General features: G+C 37.3%; 1 protein-coding gene across 3 annotated transcripts; it reads right to left on the bottom strand.

Moving 5' to 3' along the window:
- Positions 1 to 5,535: 5,535 nt before the first annotated feature.
- On the bottom strand, positions 5,536 to 8,671 carry otpa (orthopedia homeobox a). Of its 3 annotated transcripts, none has more exons than XM_063011977.1 (3): positions 8,569 to 8,671; positions 7,937 to 8,334; positions 5,536 to 6,121 (listed from the first exon to the last, which is right to left on the bottom strand). In XM_063011977.1, the coding sequence occupies exons 1-3, from the start codon at positions 8,669 to 8,671 to the stop codon at positions 5,600 to 5,602; spliced, it is 1,023 nt and encodes a 340-aa protein (XP_062868047.1). In that variant the 3' UTR covers positions 5,536 to 5,599. The 3 variants fall into 3 exon arrangements, with proteins under 3 accessions (XP_062868047.1, XP_062868048.1, XP_062868049.1); XM_063011978.1 differs by having other exon boundaries at positions 7,937 to 8,369; positions 8,622 to 8,671; XM_063011979.1 differs by having other exon boundaries at positions 8,635 to 8,671.
- Between the last annotated feature and the right edge of the window lie 12,321 nt (positions 8,672 to 20,992).

The following is a 20,992-nucleotide window of genomic DNA, read 5'->3' as shown; positions in this document are numbered from 1 at the left end:
TGTATATTACTGTGTGATGATTCTTTTTTTTTTTTTATTGCAGACTACAGGCACACACACATTTTAAGAACAAAATATCTGTATTAGAAATTAGTGTTAAACTAAATTATGCATATATTACAATTATGCAAATATACGTACAGTATAATAAAGAAATCCACCTCAATGCAAAGTAAAACTTAAATACTTGAAAAATTAACATATTTATAGCTTAATAAAAATATATTTTTTAAAAACTAAATAAAATAAAATCTGACGTGCAAATTTATTTGGGGATGGTGCCCTGAGATTGACTAGCATCACATCCATAGTGCACTCCTGCCATACGTCCAGTTTCCCCAGGAACAGTTCTGGATCCTCCATGACCAGGATAAAGCAGTTACTAAACAGAAATGAATGATTAATTTACTATCTACTTTTTAAATAAACTAAAAGAGCAACATAAAATAAAATACAGCAACAAGCAAACTTTTTAGAAATAACGTCACAGTTAACCTTGGTCTAATCTTCAGTACATGCCGGACAATGAAGATCTTCCTCTACTGGTGGGTTGCCAACACATGACTGGTGGTACCAAAGAAATAGTAATAATGCCTTAATTTTATTGGCTTTTTCATTGCACCATGCTATTATATATGTCCTTGACTTTCCCTCTGGGATTAATAAAGTGATCTATCTATTATAGCTACACTTGTAATTGAGAAGTCTAATGTAACCATAAAACTATTGTGTGACTTTTTATTGATCAATTGAAGGACTGTGTGATCATTGAGATTGCCGGTGATGGATGTGACAGATGGTACCACCAGTCATGTGTTGGCCTCTTTATTATATATTTGCATAATTGTAATATATGCATAATTTAGTTTAACACTAATTTCTAATACAGATATTTTGTTCTTAAAATGTGTGTGTGCCTGTAGTTTGCAATGTAAAAAAAAAAAAGATTCATCACACAGTAATATACATGTGGGGAACCATATTCCCCAGGCCTTCAGGTAAATCTGTTCCCCCCTGTGTTGTTAGTGTAATGGACTGATCTATAGGTTAAACTTGTTCTACATAATGACAACAGGTAAATACATCACCAGCATCACTGTAGTGTTTTATAATTACACACACAGTGATATACATGTGGGGAACCATTTTTCCAGGTCTCCAGGTAAATCTGTTCCCCCATGTGTTTTAGTATAATGGACTGATCTATAGGTTAAACTTGTTCTACATACTGACAACACGTAAATACATCACCAGCATCACTGTAGTGTTTTATAAATACACACACAGTGATATACATGTGGGGAACCATATTCCCCAGGTCTCCAGGTAAATGTGTTCCCCCATGTGTTTTAGTATAATGGACTGATCTATAGGTTAAACTTGTTCTACATAATAACAACAGTTAAATACATCACCAGCATCACTAGTGTTTTATAATTACACACACAGTAATATACATGTGGGGAACCATTTTTTCCAGGTCTCCAGGTAAATCTGTTCCCCCCTGTGTTGTTAGTATAATGGACTGATCTATAGGTTAAACTTGTTCTACATACTGTTTGTTAATTTTTAAATCACATGGATGCAGTTTGTGAAGTTTAAATGAACGAGAGATCACCATGAATGAAACTATTCTTGAAAGTAAATGGTAGTGCAGCTGAGATGAGTAACCTTAAATAATAACAGACTACTTATTGTCCTGTACCATATAGTTTATTTGTATCTGCACCAAAACTTTATCTTGTGCGACAAAACGAGAATAAACAGACTAGTGTGTGAATAAGAGCATGTCCTGTATTAGGATTTATTTACAAAAAAATCTGACACGTTCATTATAGTTGATTGACAGCAAGGCTGAAGACAGCAGTGTGAAAACCTCTGACTTGCGGTGGAGCAATAAAACCTCTGACAGTAGTTCATTCAATACTTTAAAGTATGTATTTAATCACAAACTACCTAACATACAACATGAAATGTGAAAAGAACATACCGCTATAAATACATATTCCAAATAAACCGACGCTCAACGAAGCGACTGAAAAAAACGTCATTTTTGCACATGCGCGTTAAAGGGGAAACAGGGGGAACTGAATTCTCCATAACACCGGCAATTTTTTTGCGGAAGCATTTCTGCACGCAGGAGCAGCGCACCTCAGATGAGTAGTTCTTCACCAAAACAGTGCAGTAATACACTCAACATAAATGTCAACCACCAACACCATTACAGAAGTAGTACTATTTAGTAGTATTCGTGGCGCGTTACGAGTAAAAGCGCCAGCTGGCTCTGCGCATTCCAGTGTTGCCAGATTTGGCGATTATCCGCCAAATTGGGCGGATTTTGTTGGAAAACAATTTAATAGCAGGTAAATAACACTTCTATTTAAAAGAAAATCTTCCGTTTTAAGAAGCTCCAGCATTGTAGAAGGCTATTAAAAGTAAAGTCAATTTTCAATGCTGATTTAGCGTAATAGTGTTGGTCAGTCTATATCATATTCTTGAAAGAAAATTTAAATTTGTTTTCCATGCATTCACACTAGCATGTTCTGGGATTCAATTGAGTCTCATCAGTACACACAAGTTGGCAGCCAAATGATAAAGTATTGCAAAGGAATATCTTTGAAATATTCCGCATTATATAACTAATAAAGTAACTTGTAATCTAACTTAGTTACTTTTAAAATCAAGTAATCCATAAAGTAACTAAGTTACTTTTTAAAGGAGTAATCAGTAATCAGTAATCAGATTACTTTTTCAAGGTAACTATGCCATCACTGCACTCCTTAGTAAAAGGCACATGACAGCCCACCTAGAGGACTCGCAAACCATGAGAAACAAGATTCTCTGGTCTGATGAAACCAAAATTGAACTTTTTGGCCTGAATACCAAGCGTCACATCTGGAGGAAACCAGGCACCGCTCATCACCTGGCTAATGCCATTCCTACAGTGAAGCATGGCAGTGGCAGCATCATGATGTGGGGATGTTTTTCAGCAGCGGGATAGGGGCGACTAGTCCTGATAGAGGGAAAGATGAATGCAGTTAAGTACACCGAGATCCTTAAAGAGAACCTGCTTCAGAGCGCTCTGGGGCGAAGGTTTACCTTCCAACATGACAACTACCTGAAGCACACAGCCAAGAGAACAAAGGACTGGCTTCAGAGAAAGTCTGTGAATGTCCTTGAATGGGCCAGCCAGAGCCCAGACCTGAATCCAGTCAAACATCAAACAAGGAGCTGAAAATGGCTGTGTACCGACACTCCCCATCCAACCTGATGGAGCTTGCAAGGGTATGTCAAGAGGAATGGGCAAAAATTTCCAGAAACAAGTGTGCCAAGCTCGTAGCTTCTTTCCCAAGACGCCTTGAAGCTGTAATTGCTGCCAAAGGTGCATCAACCAAGTATTAGGCTAAGGGTGTGTACAGATATGTAACCCCTAAATAAACTATTTTTGTCAGTAAATTAAAATTGCATATTTTCTAAACCCTGTTTTTACTATAATTATTGATGATTGTGTGTAGATGGTTGAAGCAAAAAAAATGAACTCAATCTATTATAGAATGAGTCTGTAACGTAATAAAATGTGGAGAAGGTGAAAGGGGTGTGCAGACTTTCTGACTTGACTGTCTGGTGATACAAAGGGCACCAAATTGCAGGAATGATGCAAGTAAAAAACGAAGCACATAATGTCACTTATTTCAATGTGTTTTTTTCAAATTTGACATCTATTTCTTAAATGCCATTTGGTGCTTGTTTTTGGGAGACACAAAATTCATAGCATTCGCCAAAGATGTTGACCCAGCTACATCAAATAATTCCTTCAAGTAAGGCCATGAGTAAGATTTTCTTTCTGACACACCACTTAAATTGAGAACTGATTTGACGCTGTCGCTTTCTTTCGATTCCACCTGTCTGCCTTTCTTCTTGTTCATGTCTGATCACTGCTGAGGCCTGTAAGCTGTGAAAGCAACCAATCACAGGTTAACCCCTTCCTCCAACTTTTTCACATCCAGTAAGATTCCGATTTACACATAATTAAGTGCCATACCTGGACCCCAAGGTACATTTGGGCATGTGTGAAAGTAGTTTTTAATCCTGGGTGTGTTCCCAATTACCAAAATCTGGTCCAACTAAAAACAAGGTTCTGGAGTTTGCATAAAGCTAGCTTGAGTGCAGACACTATACTGTGTGCAAATGTAATCTGCCTTAGGGTGCCAAAAATTAACATTGGCTGATAATTAGCTTTAAAAATACTGACAGCAAAAGCCTTTTAAATAAATTAATTGAACATAGGATTAGTCAATTTAAACAAATTTCTCCAAAAGTGGTTGCCTTTCACAAGGAAATGGAGGACACAAGTGAGAGCAAATGAAACTTCTTTTTTTATGCTTTTTGATTTTTAAGCTAAAATTAAGTGTAATTTGTGTGTGTGCCCTGTGATGGACTGGAAACCTGTCAGGGGTGTTGCCTGCCCAAGGAATGACACCCAGCAAAACCCTGACCAGAACTAAGTGGTGATAAAACAAACAATTAATGAATAAATGAATGAATTTTTAATATTTGGTTAAAATTAATTAGTCTATGTGTATGAGTAAGTAATTTTGTGACTAAGTGTGTAATTGTGTGTGTTAGCCTGCATACAGTACTGCTTATAGGTGTATGTAAGTGCATGCCCGTTTATGTATTGCACTTATCACAGCATTAATAAATAGTAAAAGTACTTTTTCATTTATTTTTGCCCACCGGGAACCTCAAACCACACTACATGTCAGGTAACATTGCGCCAACAAAGTTTTTTTTAACAATTGCCTATAAAATAATAACAAATAGACAAAATAACCAAATCCAAGAAAAAGTTTTAATGGCTGTCCAATTTACATGAATTAAATCATTTTAAGTTCATTCTAATTTGTTAGTGTAATTATGTAAAGCCTCTATATATTGAAAGGGCTCTTAGTTTGGAAATACCCTCCTCATTTTGACTTAGATGGCTTGGCATGGTATTCAGTTCGATTCTCGGTTCCACAGGGAAGCAACTAATAACGCATTTATTCAAAACAAATAAAGTGGACAAATAACAAATTAGTTTGTAGGATGACGTTAAACTTATTTTATTTGTCATTACATTCAATATAAATATGGTCAAAAAAACAATTAAAAACATTTTTAATCCTTTTAGAAATTCATATTGATTGTAAGCACGGACAATTAATTCAAACAAATCACAAATGACCAAATAGGAGCAATGCTCTATTTACACAAAACGTATAACAAAACAGCATTGTTGTACTACTTAAATACTTAGTTTTCCCAATCGTTCACCATTTTCGAAACATGCATCCATCTTCAAGTCTTCACAGATTTTTCCCTCTTTTTACATTATTTTTCCTGACTTTTTACTGTTTTAGTGTGTTTTGTTGTTTAATTACTTTAAACTAACAAATGCATAAATTATTATGTAATCAATAAAATAAATAAATAAATAGAAAATAATGTACAGCTTCAGGTATTGTCCTCATTAAGTAGCGCGTACATTCTCAGTCTCTGTTTCTTAAGTCTCTTTGTGTAAGTACAACCAAGACATCTGTGCTTTGCTTTGGGAAATTTAAGTGAAACTCATTGAGACAGTGTGCTCGAGCGCTTTGCGGCGCAGCGATGCGATGCTCGTACCGCGCCACACGTCACTATCTGGTGACGACGAGTGGCAGAGCTGTGGAGAAGCGCTCGCGCTGGACGGGCCCGCAAGCGATGCCGGCACCATGCTTGGAAACGCTGGCTGATAGAGGTGATGAGACTGCAGGCTGGGCCCATTAGATGACATATTAGACAGACCCATAGAGCCGGGCGTCCCTGGACCAGCGCCTCCCAGGCTGCATTGGGACAGTGACTGCGCCATGGTTGGCTGGCGGCCGAGCGAGGGCGGAAGTTGAAGTTGAGAAACGCTAGGAATGCCGCCTGTGGCCCAGCGCGTGTCGTTGGCGTGGAACGAGCACAGGCTGTCGTTAATGGCCGCCGAAGGAAATTGTGGTAAACCATGATGGGTAGGAAGCAGAGTGCCTGGCGCTCGGAACACGTTCGTGGTCTTCTTACGCTTCTTCCACTTAGCACGTCGGTTCTGGAACCAAACCTGCGGTGACCGAACAAAACGAATTGGTATTTTTGACCACTTTTTGTAAACAGCATATATTTTCAAAATTGTTTAAATAATAATAATAATTATTATTATTACAATTATTATTGTTGTTATTGTTATTATTTTTTATTACAATTATTATTACATTATTATTAGTACTATTACTTTTCAGAGTATTTGGAATTTTCCCCATGTTATTTATTAGCTATCTTTATTTTTATTAAATTGTATGTTTATTTTTGTGCACATTATGTACGACATAAGCTTATTATCGTATTTAAAAACTTGCCGCTAAATAAAATATGCAATAAAGCAGGCTATTTCTAACAAACATCGCGAAGCTTCGTATCTTAGGTGCAATTAAATAGTAATTAGTATATCAAAAGAAAAGATCATCTTTACATTAAAATCACATCCGTTATTTTAATAATTTTGGGATGTTTTAAAATTGCTGCCTGACAAAGAACTACTCAAAATTAACTGTATAATTAAGAGATCCAGAAAATGTAATAGTTGAACCGTCGAAATCTCCTAATCTAAAATTACCAATACAATTGCGAGGCAATTAAGCCATTTGCACAGTTGCGGTTATTAAGGCCTAATTCATCTAAAAGTTTCCTGATGTAGGTCTCTGCTATTTACTACTGTGATTTACATATTTTTATCTTTATAACCTTCCCTTTTAATTTAGTTTGTAAAAACCATAAGTGCGCCCTCCGCCATAAATTATGTATTGCTATTGTTTGACGATAATTATTTAAGAAATTAACACAGAAAATACTACAAAACCAATGACGCGTCTGTTTTATGTCCGCTTAAGCTTTTTTTACCTCAAGTAGAAGCAGCGTAATTCTGTCCGGCGGAAAGAAGGGTGAAGAGGGGAAAATTATATTTCCACTCGCGCAATTATAAGAAAAATTTAATTTCTATTAAACTGTTAAATTAAAGACAACACATTTCTAGAGACATGTTGTCCCTGGAACGTTGTTTATTTAAAAAACGAGTCTGTCTCCAAAAAGAACACTAAGCAGTCAGAACTATATTGTGAGATTGAATAAAACGACCAACAGTTCCGAGAAACGCGTATGGCAGTAACTCCGCTTACAGACTATCATTATTTCTCTACCATGATTTAATATACACGTTGCTTTTACCATATTACAGAAATAAAAGTTAAAAACATTTTTTTCAGTTCATTGGTACATTACTTACAACTATGGAACAGAACGTTTTCATTTTAAAATTTATAATAATAGAGCTCCATACTCTAAAATAATATTTTGGGATAATTTATTGACCGTTGCAAAGACATTGGAAGTTAAGGCAGCCTGTTTCCATATGATGACCTTAAATCAAACAATTTAGGGGGAATGCAAGTTTGTAAGATGTTATTAAAATAATAAAACAATAAATATAGAATTGATAGAAATATGCAAGTATATGCCAACCTAATCACAAAAATTGACGTTCCCTAAATAAATAATTAAATAAATCTCGCGCTCAAGAAAGAAGGAAAATTTTTTTCTTTCCTGAGATTACGATTCTCCGATCTATTTACGTGTTCGATTATGTCAATAGGCCTACTTGTATAGGGTAAATATGTATCATCCTCTTCTTCGTGTATGTTACATTATATTTACCTATTTGATATTACCAATAACTTAATTAGTGTAATTGTGATTGTATCTACTTTTATGAAAACTATATAAGTGGGTCAAAATGTAAATGGTATCAAAAATGTGCCTTTAACAATATACTTTTTATCGTTATACACAAAACCGAACTATCAAAACACTTTAAAGAACTCACCTGCACGCGCGATTCCGTGAGGCCGATTCGCAGCGCTAGTTCCTCGCGCATAAATATGTCCGGATAGTGAGTTTTGGCGAAGCTGCGCTCTAATTCGTTTAGCTGCGCAGGTGTAAAACGGGTCCGGTGACGCTTCTGTTTTTGCTGACCACCTGGTAGTGCCTGGTTTGAATTTTGTTGTTGTTGTTTATCTTGCTCTTTGCCGCTCACCAGGCCTCCCCGTGGGTTGGATCCGACGGTACCAAGCTCGTCTACAGGAATAAGGGTAGCACCCTTTACGGTTTCCGGAGTTTCCAGCTCTCCAAGATGCACGGGATCAGACGCTCCGACACCGACTCCGAGTCGACATTTTAGTGTCTCTCTGTGACCCAGCAGTTCCGACGCGGTTTCCTTCATTCCTGTAACACACACACAGGCGCAAGAATAACGAACATAATGCTCACGCAGTTACAATTTACAATATTTAGACTAAATTAAATTTAAAAGAGACGGGTTACCGCAACCCGTCAGTTTGTTTATGCGTCTAAATCTTCAAAATCATATTATTTCATAATATAAAAATTGCTATCACTCTACTCCAAATTAATTAAATGACTTTCGATAAACACACCGGTAAAATCGTTTGATTTTACGAAAGAGAGGGTGAGACGGTGGGAAATCCAACCGCTTCAAATCGCTGTTTTCGGACAGTAACTTACCGAGCCGAGTGTCCAGTAGGTCAGCATGCGATATCATTGCACAAATGTCCAGGGCCAAACGCTTTATTTATCCTCTAAAACCTCTCTATGACTTAAACCTATTTAAAATTATATATGGCCTAAATGAAAGCAAATTCAGTTTGGAGTTTTAAAAGGAGCTCCCTTGCATTATAATAGGCTTTAGAGGAACAGGGAGGCGCTTAACAGTTGAATAAACCGGTGAAAGGCTTCAAATAAGAACCAATCAGCTTAACAGTTGAATAAACCGGTGAAAGGCTTCAAATAAGAACCAATCAGCTTCTGTTCATGCGAGCCAATCAGGCGTTTTTTCCTACTCAATTTCTAGTTCTAAAACGTTTTAATTCTAAAATGATTATGTGACAGGAAATTAACATATTGAAAACGCACATAAATTGTTTGTGAATTAACTGTTTTATTACAAGTCAGAATTTAACGAAATATTTATGATTTTCAATTTTTTGGAAGGAAATGGCTCAATTTTAATGAAGTAACTTTTTTATTATTATTATTATTATTGATGATGGTAAATAAAACTTTATTTTGTACTAGTAAATAGTAAATAACGCACGAGTTATTTTAACGAACGCTTTCTTTTTGTCCCACACGTCCCTCTTCCCATTTAATTGGTAGTAGTGACCGTATCACTTTCTACAAGTAAAATTCTAATTTAGTTTAAAATTCACACGTCTGATTTGCGGTTTTCAGAGACCAAGTGGATTCGTCTGATGAAACAATGAATGTAATTCGTAGCATTAATGGACCTGAGCCAAATTTTTATATTTTTAAAAAATACTGTAAATAAGGAACTATTTTGTAAAATAGGGAAACCTAAAAGACTACCACGAGTGGATACACACACACACACACAGCAGGCATATTATAGTTTTATGTACAAATTGCCCCCGAAAAAAGATACTTTGCGTGATTTGATGTAAGCGTGATTCAATAAACGAGTAATAAGCACAACAGTCCAACTCTCCAGAAAAAAATACAATACAAAGGAAAATGTTTAAAAACAGAGAGACCTAATATAAATCAGATACCAGCAGGAATGTGTGGCTACACACAAAAAGCGACATAGCCAGAAAAAAAAAAACCTCGAGCAGTTTGGGCTTCTATTCGTTAACTGTCTCATTCTTTTATTTGTTCTTCATCCCCTTCAGCCCCTATTAAACAAATGCCAAAGTGAATGTTTTACGATAAATTATAAACTTGGTGCAATAGACACATACATAAAAACAACAAATAAATGAATATTATAATTATTATTATTGTTATTTATATTAATTTCCCCCGGTCAGAGCAGAAATAACAGTAATATTGATTATAATAATTACCCCCAGTCAGAGCATAAACAATGTTAATATTTAAAAATAGGCCATAACGCTGCATACCCAGCTAACACAGAACGTTCCCGTAACGTTAGATTTTGGTTACCCTATGGTTATTTTTAGGGAACCATCCCATAACGTTATGGTAACGTTCTATTTTTGTTTAAAAAAATCAGCGCTGTTCCCGGAACGTTCCGGGAACTATGAAACCTAACGTTCTCTCATGTTTTTATGAAAACTAACAGAGAACGTTATCTAAAAGTTGCCTTAAGGTTTTCTTTCTTATGTGTTTAAAGTAACGTTCCCGGAAGGTTTTCTTATGATCTTTAAAGTTTTTTAGTAGGAACTTACCAAAAAGGCAGCCTTTTGCTTGAGACGGTCCATGTAGATCAACCTTTACTTACAAGTACCAACTATAAAACTATGAAACCTAACTTTCTCTCATGGTTTTATGAGAACTAACAGAGAACGTTAGTTAAAGCTTGTATAAGGTTTTATTTCTTATGTGTATAAAGTATCGTTCCAGTAACGTTCCCGGAAGGTTTTCTCATGATCCAGTGAGAGAAATTAGCTCTACACTGCAAAAAATGATTTTTTGACTTAGTAAATAGAGTGAAGATTTTTAAAGTACTTTATACAAGAATATTCTAGTACAGTCTTGCTACTTAAGAATGTCGCATATAATTTAGTGTGTTACTTGGTGTTTCTTTGTAATTATTTGTTATCAAATACATTAGTATTTATGTTCCACGCATGCGCATTGCCTGGCAAGTTCGGACATGTTTCACACACGGAGTGCAAAACGAGCTGCTGAGACTTTTGAATCTTCTCAAGTCTTCTCACCACAAAGTTTTTCGGTTGTTAAGGACATACTTTGGCCAAAGGGGACTGTTTTATGGTAAGTTGTCATTTTTTAAGAAATTATATTACCATGCCCGTTAATATTATAAATATTTAAAATTTGTTTAACTTTCTACACTATTGACTCCAAATTAGCATCCGTTAGCATGACGGGATAACTTGTTCCGTTTAATGAACGTGGGCTTAAAACCTTGGTTCTAAAATAGTTCTTTTGTCTAATGATTATGAAAGCCTGTCTTGCTACTTAAAAATAAATCTGTCTGAGGCTGTATAGTCCCGGGTCTTTCAAATACAAATGTGCATTATTAGGCAACCTGTGAGCAAACCTTGAGAAAGTAAAATCTACTAAGATACAGCTATTAAAATATTCTTGAAGCAGTGTGTAGCAAAGTAACATTTACTGAATAATTTCTAGTAAAATCCAGATAGAATTGTGAGTAACTTTTACTTGAATATATGGTCTGTTAAATTTACTAGCAGTTTGTAACAAGTTTTTTTAAAGTAAATCTTACTCCACATTTTTTGCAGTGTATGTACAGTATATAGCAAGCAGAACTCTCCATTAGCACAACTAGAAAGTGAGGTTTTCTTGTCTAAAGTTTTCAATAATTTAAAGGTTAGTACAAGGTTCCCTTAAAGGTTTCAATAATTTTAAGGTTACGGGAACGTTAGGGGAACGTTCCCAGAACTATAATGCACAACCAAACGGGAACGTTCTATTTCCGTAAAGAAAACTTTCCTGGGGAACCAAAGGGCAACCAAAATGATCCGTTCCCAGAACGTTTAGGGAACCAAAAACTAACGTTCCCGGAACGTTCTGGGAACCAAAAATTGTTAGCTGGGTAAACGCTTCCCACCATCAACGGGATTTTCTTCTTATTATTATTGATATTATATGATTTTCTTATTATTATTTATTCTTTGTTTTACCACCGCTTTATCATATTCAGGGTCAGTTTATCACAGAGCAAACACAGGTGTTGCAAACCTGTTGTTTTTATTAGAATTCTTCTTTTTCTCCGATAAAATACGCACAGACCAAACCGAGCTCAGCCAGAATGTCCTGATGGTTGTGCTACAGAGCAGGGGTTTTCAACCTTTTTGGACATGCGCCCCCCTTCGTGTGCCAACCGCAAACTTGCACCAACCACACACACACTCGAACTTGCAGAGAAATCAGATTGCGGAAAGTGTTTGGCTGCCAAAGAATTGGTCGAGCACCACAAAACTTAAATTGCATCTCCAATTATAATAGCCTTTGAAGCATGAAAGGTATCAGCCATTAGGGGACGCTACACGTTTTTTTTCAAACACTAAAACACCCTAATATCTCTACCAACGTATCCCCGATTGCTTAACAAATTTGTCATTAAAAATCACCTTGTACATTCTTTTTTTTACCATTTTTCTGATTTGCTTCAAGTTTAATAAAACAAATTTAAAACTACTCCTACAGATTAAATCCAATCATTCAAAATGTCAACTAGAACTGATTAAAGGACAGTGGATGTCAATCAATAACGTACCTACTACTAACAATAATAATAATGATACCAAGATAATTCAACAGTTTTTCAAACAAGACGAGGTTGAATTGAAACTGAAAAAAGTTTTAAGGCTATTGACATTGTCATCTGCTTTTTCACACATTTTCGTTTTCTTTCAGAAGCTCTCATATATAGGGGTCACCACAGCGGATCTTGACTGCATACCAGACGTGGCACAGTTTTTACACCGGGTGCTCTTCCTGACGTAACCATCCTGTGTCTTTCTGTCTGGGCTAGAGTTTGTTTTTCTTGAGAGACTGACATCTGGCAACCTCATCAGGATGCCAAGTTTACCCTCCTACAGTCCTAAGCTTAATCAGGAATGGGGTTTTTCTGGAACTATAGCAGCCAAAAATCAACTTTATTGTAAAGGGAACAGAGTGAAAAGGCCAAAAAAATTGCTTAATATGCTTAAGCTCACCAATATTGGAATGAAGATCAGTGGAAAAGAGTACTACTGGGTGATTAATTTAAGTTTGAATGTTTTTGGGTCAAATCATCAACAATATGTGTCAGATTGGGAATGGTTTTATTCTTTAGCATGCTTACAATCCCAAGCAAACTGCTAATGCAGTAAAATATTTGGAGAAAAAACACCTCATAAAACACTGATAGTATGGACTGGCCTCTACAAAGTCTAGACCTGAATATTATAGAAGCAGTATGGGATTACAGAGGGGGCATTGAGGCGCAGAGCATTGATGGAACATCTGTCGTAAAGCTAACACTGCATTCCAACATTATACCAACAGTCAAACCATGTTGGTTATAGTGTGATGGTCTGGGGCTACTTTGCTTCCACAGGACCTGAATGACATTGATGAAACCATGAATATACAGTATATATATACGTATATATATATATATATATATATATATATATATATATACAGTGTATCACAAAAGTGAGTACACCCCTCACATTTCTGCAAATGTTTCATTATATCTTTTCATGGGACAACACTATAGACATGAAACTTGGATATAACTTAGAGTAATCAGTGTACAACTTGTATAGCAGTGTAGATTTGCTGTAATAATTAGGGCTGCCGGAGTCTAAAACTCTCTGTAAAACTGTTTTACTCAACTCACATTGTACATTATTAACTACATTCTTTGTTGTTTTACTCCAAAGGCGTTCTGATGGAAACCTGTTTACCCGCCGAGGTTAAGGATTAAAGTCGAGACTGCCGTGACAACTATGCTGCTCCTGCCGGATGTGACTGGTCTGGAGTAATTGCGCCAAGAATGACAAGAAATCACTACAGACATTATTGAAGACTACACCGAATAATAACTCTATTATTATTTATCTATTTATTACCAGTTATAACTTTTAGATCATTTAATTCTGTGTTCGTATGCTCTGTGTAAATCGTGTATTTATTTAAAGTATCCTCCTGGCCACCCAAGAAGGATGGACCCTGCTGAGTCTGGTTCCTCTCAAGGTTTCTTCCTGTAATTTTCAGGGAGTTTTTCCTTGCCACAGTCGCCCTCGGCTTGCTCAACAGGGGGTTCTTGTATCTGTTGGTCCTGGATTTTGTAAAGTTGCTTTGAGACAATGTCTATTGTAAAAAGTGCTATATAAATAAAGTTGACTTGACTTGACTAGATTTACTGTCTTCTGAAAATAACTCAACACACAGCCATTAATGTCTAAATAGCTGGCAACATAAGTGAGTACACCCCACAGTGAACATTGTGCCCAAATGTGTCGTTGTCCCTCCCTGGTGTCATGTGTCAAGGTCCCAGGTGTAAATGGGGAGCAGGGCTGTTAAATTTGGTGTTTTGGGTACAATTCTCTCATACTGGCCACTGGATATTCAACATGGCACCTCATGGCAAAGAACTCTCTGAGGATGTGAGAAATAGAATTGTTGCTCTCCACAAAGATGGCCTGGGCTATAAGAAGATTGCTAACACCCTGAAACTGAGCTACAGCATGGTGGCCAAGGTCATACAGCGGTTTTCCAGGACAGGTTCCACTCTGAACAGGCTTCGCCAGGGTCGACCAAAGAAGTTGAGTCCACGTATTCGGCGTCATATCCAGAGGTTGGCTTTAAAAAATAGACACATGAGTGCTGCCAGCATTGCTGCAGAGGTTGAAGACGTGGGAGGTCAGCCTGTCAGTGCTCAGACCATACGCCGCACACTGCATCAACTCGGTCTGCATGGTCGTCATCCCAGAAGGAAGCTGACGCACAAGAAAGCCCGCAAACAGTTTGCTGAAGACAAGCAGTCCAAGAACATGGATTACTGGAATGCCCTGTGGTCTGACGAGACCAAAATAAACTTGTTTGGCTCAGATGGTGTCCAGCATGTGTGGCGGCGCCCTGGTGAGAAGTACCAAGACAACTGTATCTTGCCTACAGTCAAGCATGGTGGTGGTAGCATCATGGTCTTGGGCTGCATGAGTGTTGCTGGCACTGGGGAGCTGCAGTTCATTGAGGGAAACATGAATTACAACATGTACTGTGACATTCTGAAACAGAGCATGATCCCCTCCCTTCGAAAACTGGGCCTCATGGCAGTTTTCAAACAGGATAACGACCCCAAACACAACCTCCAAGATGGCAACTGCCTTGCTGAGGAAGCTGAAGGTAAAGGTGATGGACTAAACCCAATTGAGCACCTGTGGCGCATCCTCAAGTGGAAGGTGGAGGAGTTCAAGGTGTCTAACATCCACCAGCTCCGTGATGTCATCATGGAGGAGTGGAAGAGGATTCCAGTAGCAACCTGTGCAGCTCTGGTGAATTCCATGCCCAGGAGGGTTAAGGCAGTGCTGGATAATAATGGTGGTCACACAAAATATTGACACTTTGGGCACAATTTGGACATGTTCACTGTGGGGTGTACTCACTTATGTTGCCAGCCATTTAGACATTAATGGCTGTGTGTTGAGTTATTTTCAGAAGACAGTAAATCTACACTGCTATACAAGTTGTACACTGACTACTCTAAGTTATATCCAAGTTTTATTTCTATAGTGTTGTCCCATGAAAAGATATAATAAAATATTTGCAGAAATGTGAGGGGTGTACTCACTTTTGTGATACACTGTATATATACAGGTATATATACTGTATATATATACTGTATTATTCCAGTTACTCTAAAAGAACTTTCTCTAATAAAGAACCATAAAATTGCTCTCTGCATATCAAGTATCCTACAATACAGTACACTTTGCTAACCATTTACATCAGTTAGTTTAACATAAAAAAAAAAATCTTTGCCATTATAGCTTGCCCTGTCCCAAACATCCTCATCTGTTACACCAGCCACTCGCATGTCTTCCCTTCTGCATTTAAGCTCACTTTTACCACACTTTCACATAGCTAATTACGAACAATACAACACAATGTAATAATGACACAAACCTGTTGTATTCCATAAAATCATGTTTATTTGCAAAAAAATGTGATACATAGCTGTGGTTTATTATAGTTGAGAAAGCAAAGGAACTGTCAAGGATTGCTGTCAATGCAACGCTCTGACGTACATAATGACGTTGTAGGGTATTCTGAATGAAGGGATTTAACCAGGCGAAGTTCCCATAGCTAAGATTATGTGATTAATGTGTCATTGCAGTAAATTGGGCTTATAGCATTGTATTGTGCTTAATTGAAACACCATCTGTTCTCTATCAACCTGTAGTGCAATACGTCATAATTATGTACTTAACTGAGCTTAATTGATCTGCAATCAGCTTGTGCCCAGTACACCCTCACACTGCACACATGCAAAGCTACACAGAGCAGAAAAGCAACACTTTAAGTCTGAGGTAAGTTCAAAACTATATGTTATATATAGTTATAAAATGTATTAATGTCTCCACTTTGGGACTTTAATTATTAATAGCCAGTTGTTCTGGCAGTGCACCACAATAAATTGTTATGCAAATAAATATAATAAAATTATTATTTTTTAATGTCCTAAAACTTCTTCATTTTGGACTTTATTTCTAGTGCCTAGGGTAACAGAATGGATGTATATTAACAAATAAAATGAAGTTGACCAGACAAGTCAAAACATGAAATATCTTGGGTTCATGTTCATGTCAAGTAAATGTAAGAAATGCTGCATGGTTTTTTATTATTATTATTTATTTGCATATTTCATACTGTTATCTGATTTGGGATTGTAAAATGACTGAAATTATGGATTGTGGGTCTGTGAAATCAAGAACCACCCAAGCTACAACCATGGATGTCAGGGTTAAGTTGGATAGCCTGAGCAAAGGTGAGAGCATACACCCCTGTCTTGTTTCTCAATGTAAGTGAAATGGTGAAGAGAACAACTTGTTTGTATAATTAAAGCAAAACAGTTATCATAAAGAATTTTAGATTCAAATCCTGGATTCAAATATATACCCCAATTCACATTTCACAAAACTTGATCAAAAACTTTTTCTGCATCAAGCAAGAGAACAAGTTACTCTTTTTGACTGGTGTAAATTAAGTGTAAATTACATTGAAAAGGTGTTGTAGGTTAAAAAAGGGTTGTCTAGTTGGGCTAAACCCTTTCTGGTCAGGATAAAGTTTTCCTATTGAATGATTAAGCCTTAATGCCAATGTTTTAGCCAATATCCTTTGGTCAGAAGAGTTCAGAAGAGATCTTGGCCTATTGTTGCTCACTTCAATGGGATCTTTTTTTATGGCTTTGGTTAATGTTGGTGGTAGAGTTTCATTCTGAAATTACTGTAAATACATCCTTAATAGATATGGAGCATGTATGTCACAAAATTTTTTATAAAACCTTTTTGGGAAAAAAAAACATTTTTTTTTTTTGTGCTGGTGTCTTCCATTTGTTTACACTTTCTACTGCTGGTTAAAGTAGGCTTCCTGTTAAAGTATACTGTCTGTTTTAACTTGTGCTAGAATCTTCTTCCTATTTCTTTGTTCTAACAGTGTTCAGTAGATTTGTGTTCTTGAACTGGTGTCTAAAACAGTAGGGAAAAGTTTACTGTGGAAGCACCTCTTTTATTTTGCGATTTTATTTAAACCGCAAAGATAATATTCTTCTGTGTTGCTGTAGAAAGATTAGCAGCATTCTCCCTATCTAATATATTAATTGATGCACCAATTCTAATACTTCAGCTTTGCTACTTTTCTTCTCCTGAAATAATAAAATACATTCCCTTACAAAAGCTTTTATTGCTTCTAAAAATATTGACAGAAAGGTTTCTGGACAGTCATTTATTTAAAAAAATATAATCTGTGCCCCAAGAAATTTCACAAAAATCTGGACATTTACACACCAGGAGATCAGGTCTCCAGCTCCATTCTAAGGTCAAAATTCTATGAAATTACAAAATCCTGATATTTGACATCACTAATACTGTGCAGGAGTTTAGCATCTACTATAAAACAAAGTATATGCACCACACATTTCACATGTAATTAAGTGAATAAACTCTACTGTTTGGGTTAAAAAAAAAAAAAACTCCAAGCATCATCTGAATTGGAATTTAAGTCTGCAACAAGTCTGATGTCAGAGCGCAAGAGGAATCAACAGTTTGTTGATTTTACATGAATTTTGACTTAAATTTGCTTTCCGGGAGTGCAGCTTACCAGGACATCGCCAAACAGCCCCCCAACAAGAACAATTTAAATAGCTCAACACAACTAATATAACAAGTGTTTTTATTTAACACTGACTACTGCAGTCTATTCAACCCCTTTAAGTGTCTTAAGTGTTGGTAGAGCACCCTTTTGCTGTAATGCCCTGCTGCAAAAGTGATGCATTGCTAGACAACGGCAGCGTTCTTAAGGAATCTTAGCTTATTTCTGAAGGGCAATGGTTTTAACTTCACTAATATTCTTGGGTTTGCATGCCTCAACACACTTCTTGAAACTCTTGAACACTCTTGAAACCGACTGTTGGAAGGTCCAATGACATCCAAGCTTCAGCTTACTCACAGAAGCCATGATAATTTTTCCTAGGATTTCCTGATCCTCGTTTGAATTGCCCTCTACAAGCTGCAGGTTTCCAGTACCAGAGGATGCAGCACAGCATCACTGAGTCACTGCCATGCTTCACTGCTGATCCATAGGCTAAAAAATGTTTCAGTTCAGCATCACAGAACAAAACATGTTGCTTGTCATTAACCAAGTCATATGATGAACAGAAAAACTCAAACTGGGTCTTTCACTTAAAATGAATTCCAGTATTGTGGAATAAAATGCCATAAAAGATTGTAACCTAGCAGAGTCTCCAAAAAGATTCAGGCAGGTGCATCAGGCTAGATGGAATGGATGCATCTTTGCATGAGCTATAAACATCTTAAAAGAAGCTTAATTAAATGCAACACAATCACTGCCTTTTTCAGGATGTCAAACAGTTTCACCTCTACTTGAAAAAAATGATGCTGTTTAAAGTGTAAATAAATAATGGACATATACAGTGGGGCCAAAAAGTATTTAGTCAGCCATTGTGCAAGTTCTCCTACTTAGAAAGATGAGAGAGGTCTGTAATTTTCATCATACTATGAGAGACAAAATGAGAAAAAAAAAATCCAGGAAATCACATTGTAGGATTTTTAAAGAATTTATTTGTAAATTATGGTGGAAAATAAGTATTTGGTCAATAACAAAAGTTCAACTCAATACTTTGCAACATAACCTTTGTTGGCAATGACAGAGGTCAAACGTTTCCTGTAAGTCTTCACCAGGTTTGCACACACTGTAGCTGGTATTTTGGCCCATTCCTCCATGCAGATCTCCTCTAGAGCAGTGATGTTTTGGGGCTGTCGCTGGGCAACACAGACTTTCAACTCCCTCCACAAATTTTCTATGGGGTTGAGGTCTGGAGACTCCAGGACCTTGAAATGCTTTTTACGGAGCCACTCCTTCGTTGCCCGAGCGGTATGTTTGGGATCATGGTCATGCTGGAAGACCCAGCCACGTTCCATCTTCAATGCTCTCACTGATGGAAGGAGGTTTTGGCTTAAAATCTCACGATACATGGCCCCGTTCATTCTTCCCTTAACACGGATCAGTCGTCCTGTCCCCTTTGCAGAAAAACAGCCCCAAAGCATGATGTTTCCACCCCCATGCTTCACAGTAGGTATGGTGTTCTTGGGATGCAACTCAGCATTCTTCTTCCTCCAAACACGACGAGTTGAGTTTTTACCAAAAAGTTCCATTTTGGTTTCATCTGACCACATGATATTCTCCCAGTCCTCTTCTGGATCATCCATATGCTCTCTGGCAAACTTCAGACGGGCCTGGACATGTACTGGCTTAAGCAGGGGGACACGCCTGGATTTGAGTCCCTCTCTGCGTAGTGTGTTACTGATGGTAGCCTTTGTTACTTTGGTCCCAGCTCTCTGCAGGTCATTCATCAGGTCCCTCCGTGTAGTTCTGGGATTTGTGCTCACCGTTCTCATGATCATTTTGACCCCACGGGATGAGATCTTGCGTGGGGCCCCAGATCGAGGGAGATTATCAATGGTCTTGTATGTCTTCCATTTTCTTACAATTGCTCCCACAGTTGATTTATTCACACCAACCTGCTTGCCTATTGTAGATTCACTCTTCCCAGCCTGGTGCAGGTCTACAATTTTCTTCCTGGTGTCCTTCGACAGCTCTTTGGTCTTGGCCATGGTTGAGTTTGGAGTCTGACTGTTTGAGGCTGTGGACAGGTGTCTTTTATACAGATAACGAGGTCAAACAGGTGCCATTAATACAGGTAACGAGTGGAGGACAGAAGAGCTTCTTAAAGAAGAAGTTACAGGTCTGTGAGAGCCAGAAATCTTGCTTGTATGTGGGTGACCAAATACTTATTTTCCACCATAATTTACAAATAAATTCTTTAAAAATCCTACAATGTGATTTCCAGGATTTTTTTTTTCTCATTTTGTCTCTCATAGTTAAAGTGTACATATGATGAAAATTACAGACCTCTCTCATCTTTCTAAGTAGGAGAACTTGCACAATCAGTGGCTGACTAAATACTTTTTGGCCCCACTGTAGGTTAGGAGGGTTGCCACTTATAGGAACTGTTGCTTGTGACTGGGATGATGGAGTTGTATGGGTTGTGTTTTTTTTTTTTTTAGGTAATTGTGTCTTGATTATTGGATTGTGCAGACTGTGTCCTTGTTTAGGTGAAGTTATAGAGGTGTGGATGGCGAGTGAGGTTTTTGGTGCAGCGAAAAAAGTTTTTGAAATAGTATTTGGACGTCTGAAGCAAGATACTAGCTTAGGGTTTTGACTAGTTAGAATGGAGCATACAGAGCATATTTGCATATACACAGGTGTGAGGAGGGTGAATAGTATCTGGTGGGAAATGAAGTTGGAGTGAAGGCACGGGTGGTGGAATTTACATTTACAGCTTTTAGCAGATGCATTGTCCAAAGATTCTTATCGAATACTATCTAAGCAATTAAAAATTATGAGCCCTGTTTAAGGGACCAACAGTGGCAACCTGTCTGCAGTGGGGCTTCTGATTTCTAGTCTAGTACCATAACCACTGACCTACCACTGCCCTTGTGGAATGCTGTGATTGTTGAACAGAAGGCATTCACTGGTTAGGAATTAATGGAGTTGTATCCATCTGAACCATATGTGTAAAGAACGTGCTGTGTACATTTGGTGG

This window comes from Trichomycterus rosablanca, chromosome 16, assembly GCF_030014385.1.
Source record: "Trichomycterus rosablanca isolate fTriRos1 chromosome 16, fTriRos1.hap1, whole genome shotgun sequence".
Lineage (NCBI taxonomy): Eukaryota > Metazoa > Chordata > Actinopteri > Siluriformes > Trichomycteridae > Trichomycterus > Trichomycterus rosablanca.
Note: the sequence above shows the minus strand (reverse complement) of the source record. Positions and strands in the feature narration are given on the sequence as shown.

Excerpts from the sequence above, each read along its gene's own strand:
- otpa (XM_063011977.1), bottom strand. The coding sequence starts at position 8,671 with ATGATATCGCATGCTGACCTACTGGACACTCGGCTCGGTAAGTTACTG. Across the intron at positions 8,335-8,568 it reads ACCGTCTCACCCTCTCTTTC|GAATGAAGGAAACCGCGTCG; the intron begins GTAAAATCAAAC and ends TGTGTGTTACAG. Across the intron at positions 6,122-7,936 it reads TCACGGAATCGCGCGTGCAG|GTTTGGTTCCAGAACCGACG; the intron begins GTGAGTTCTTTA and ends CGGTCACCGCAG.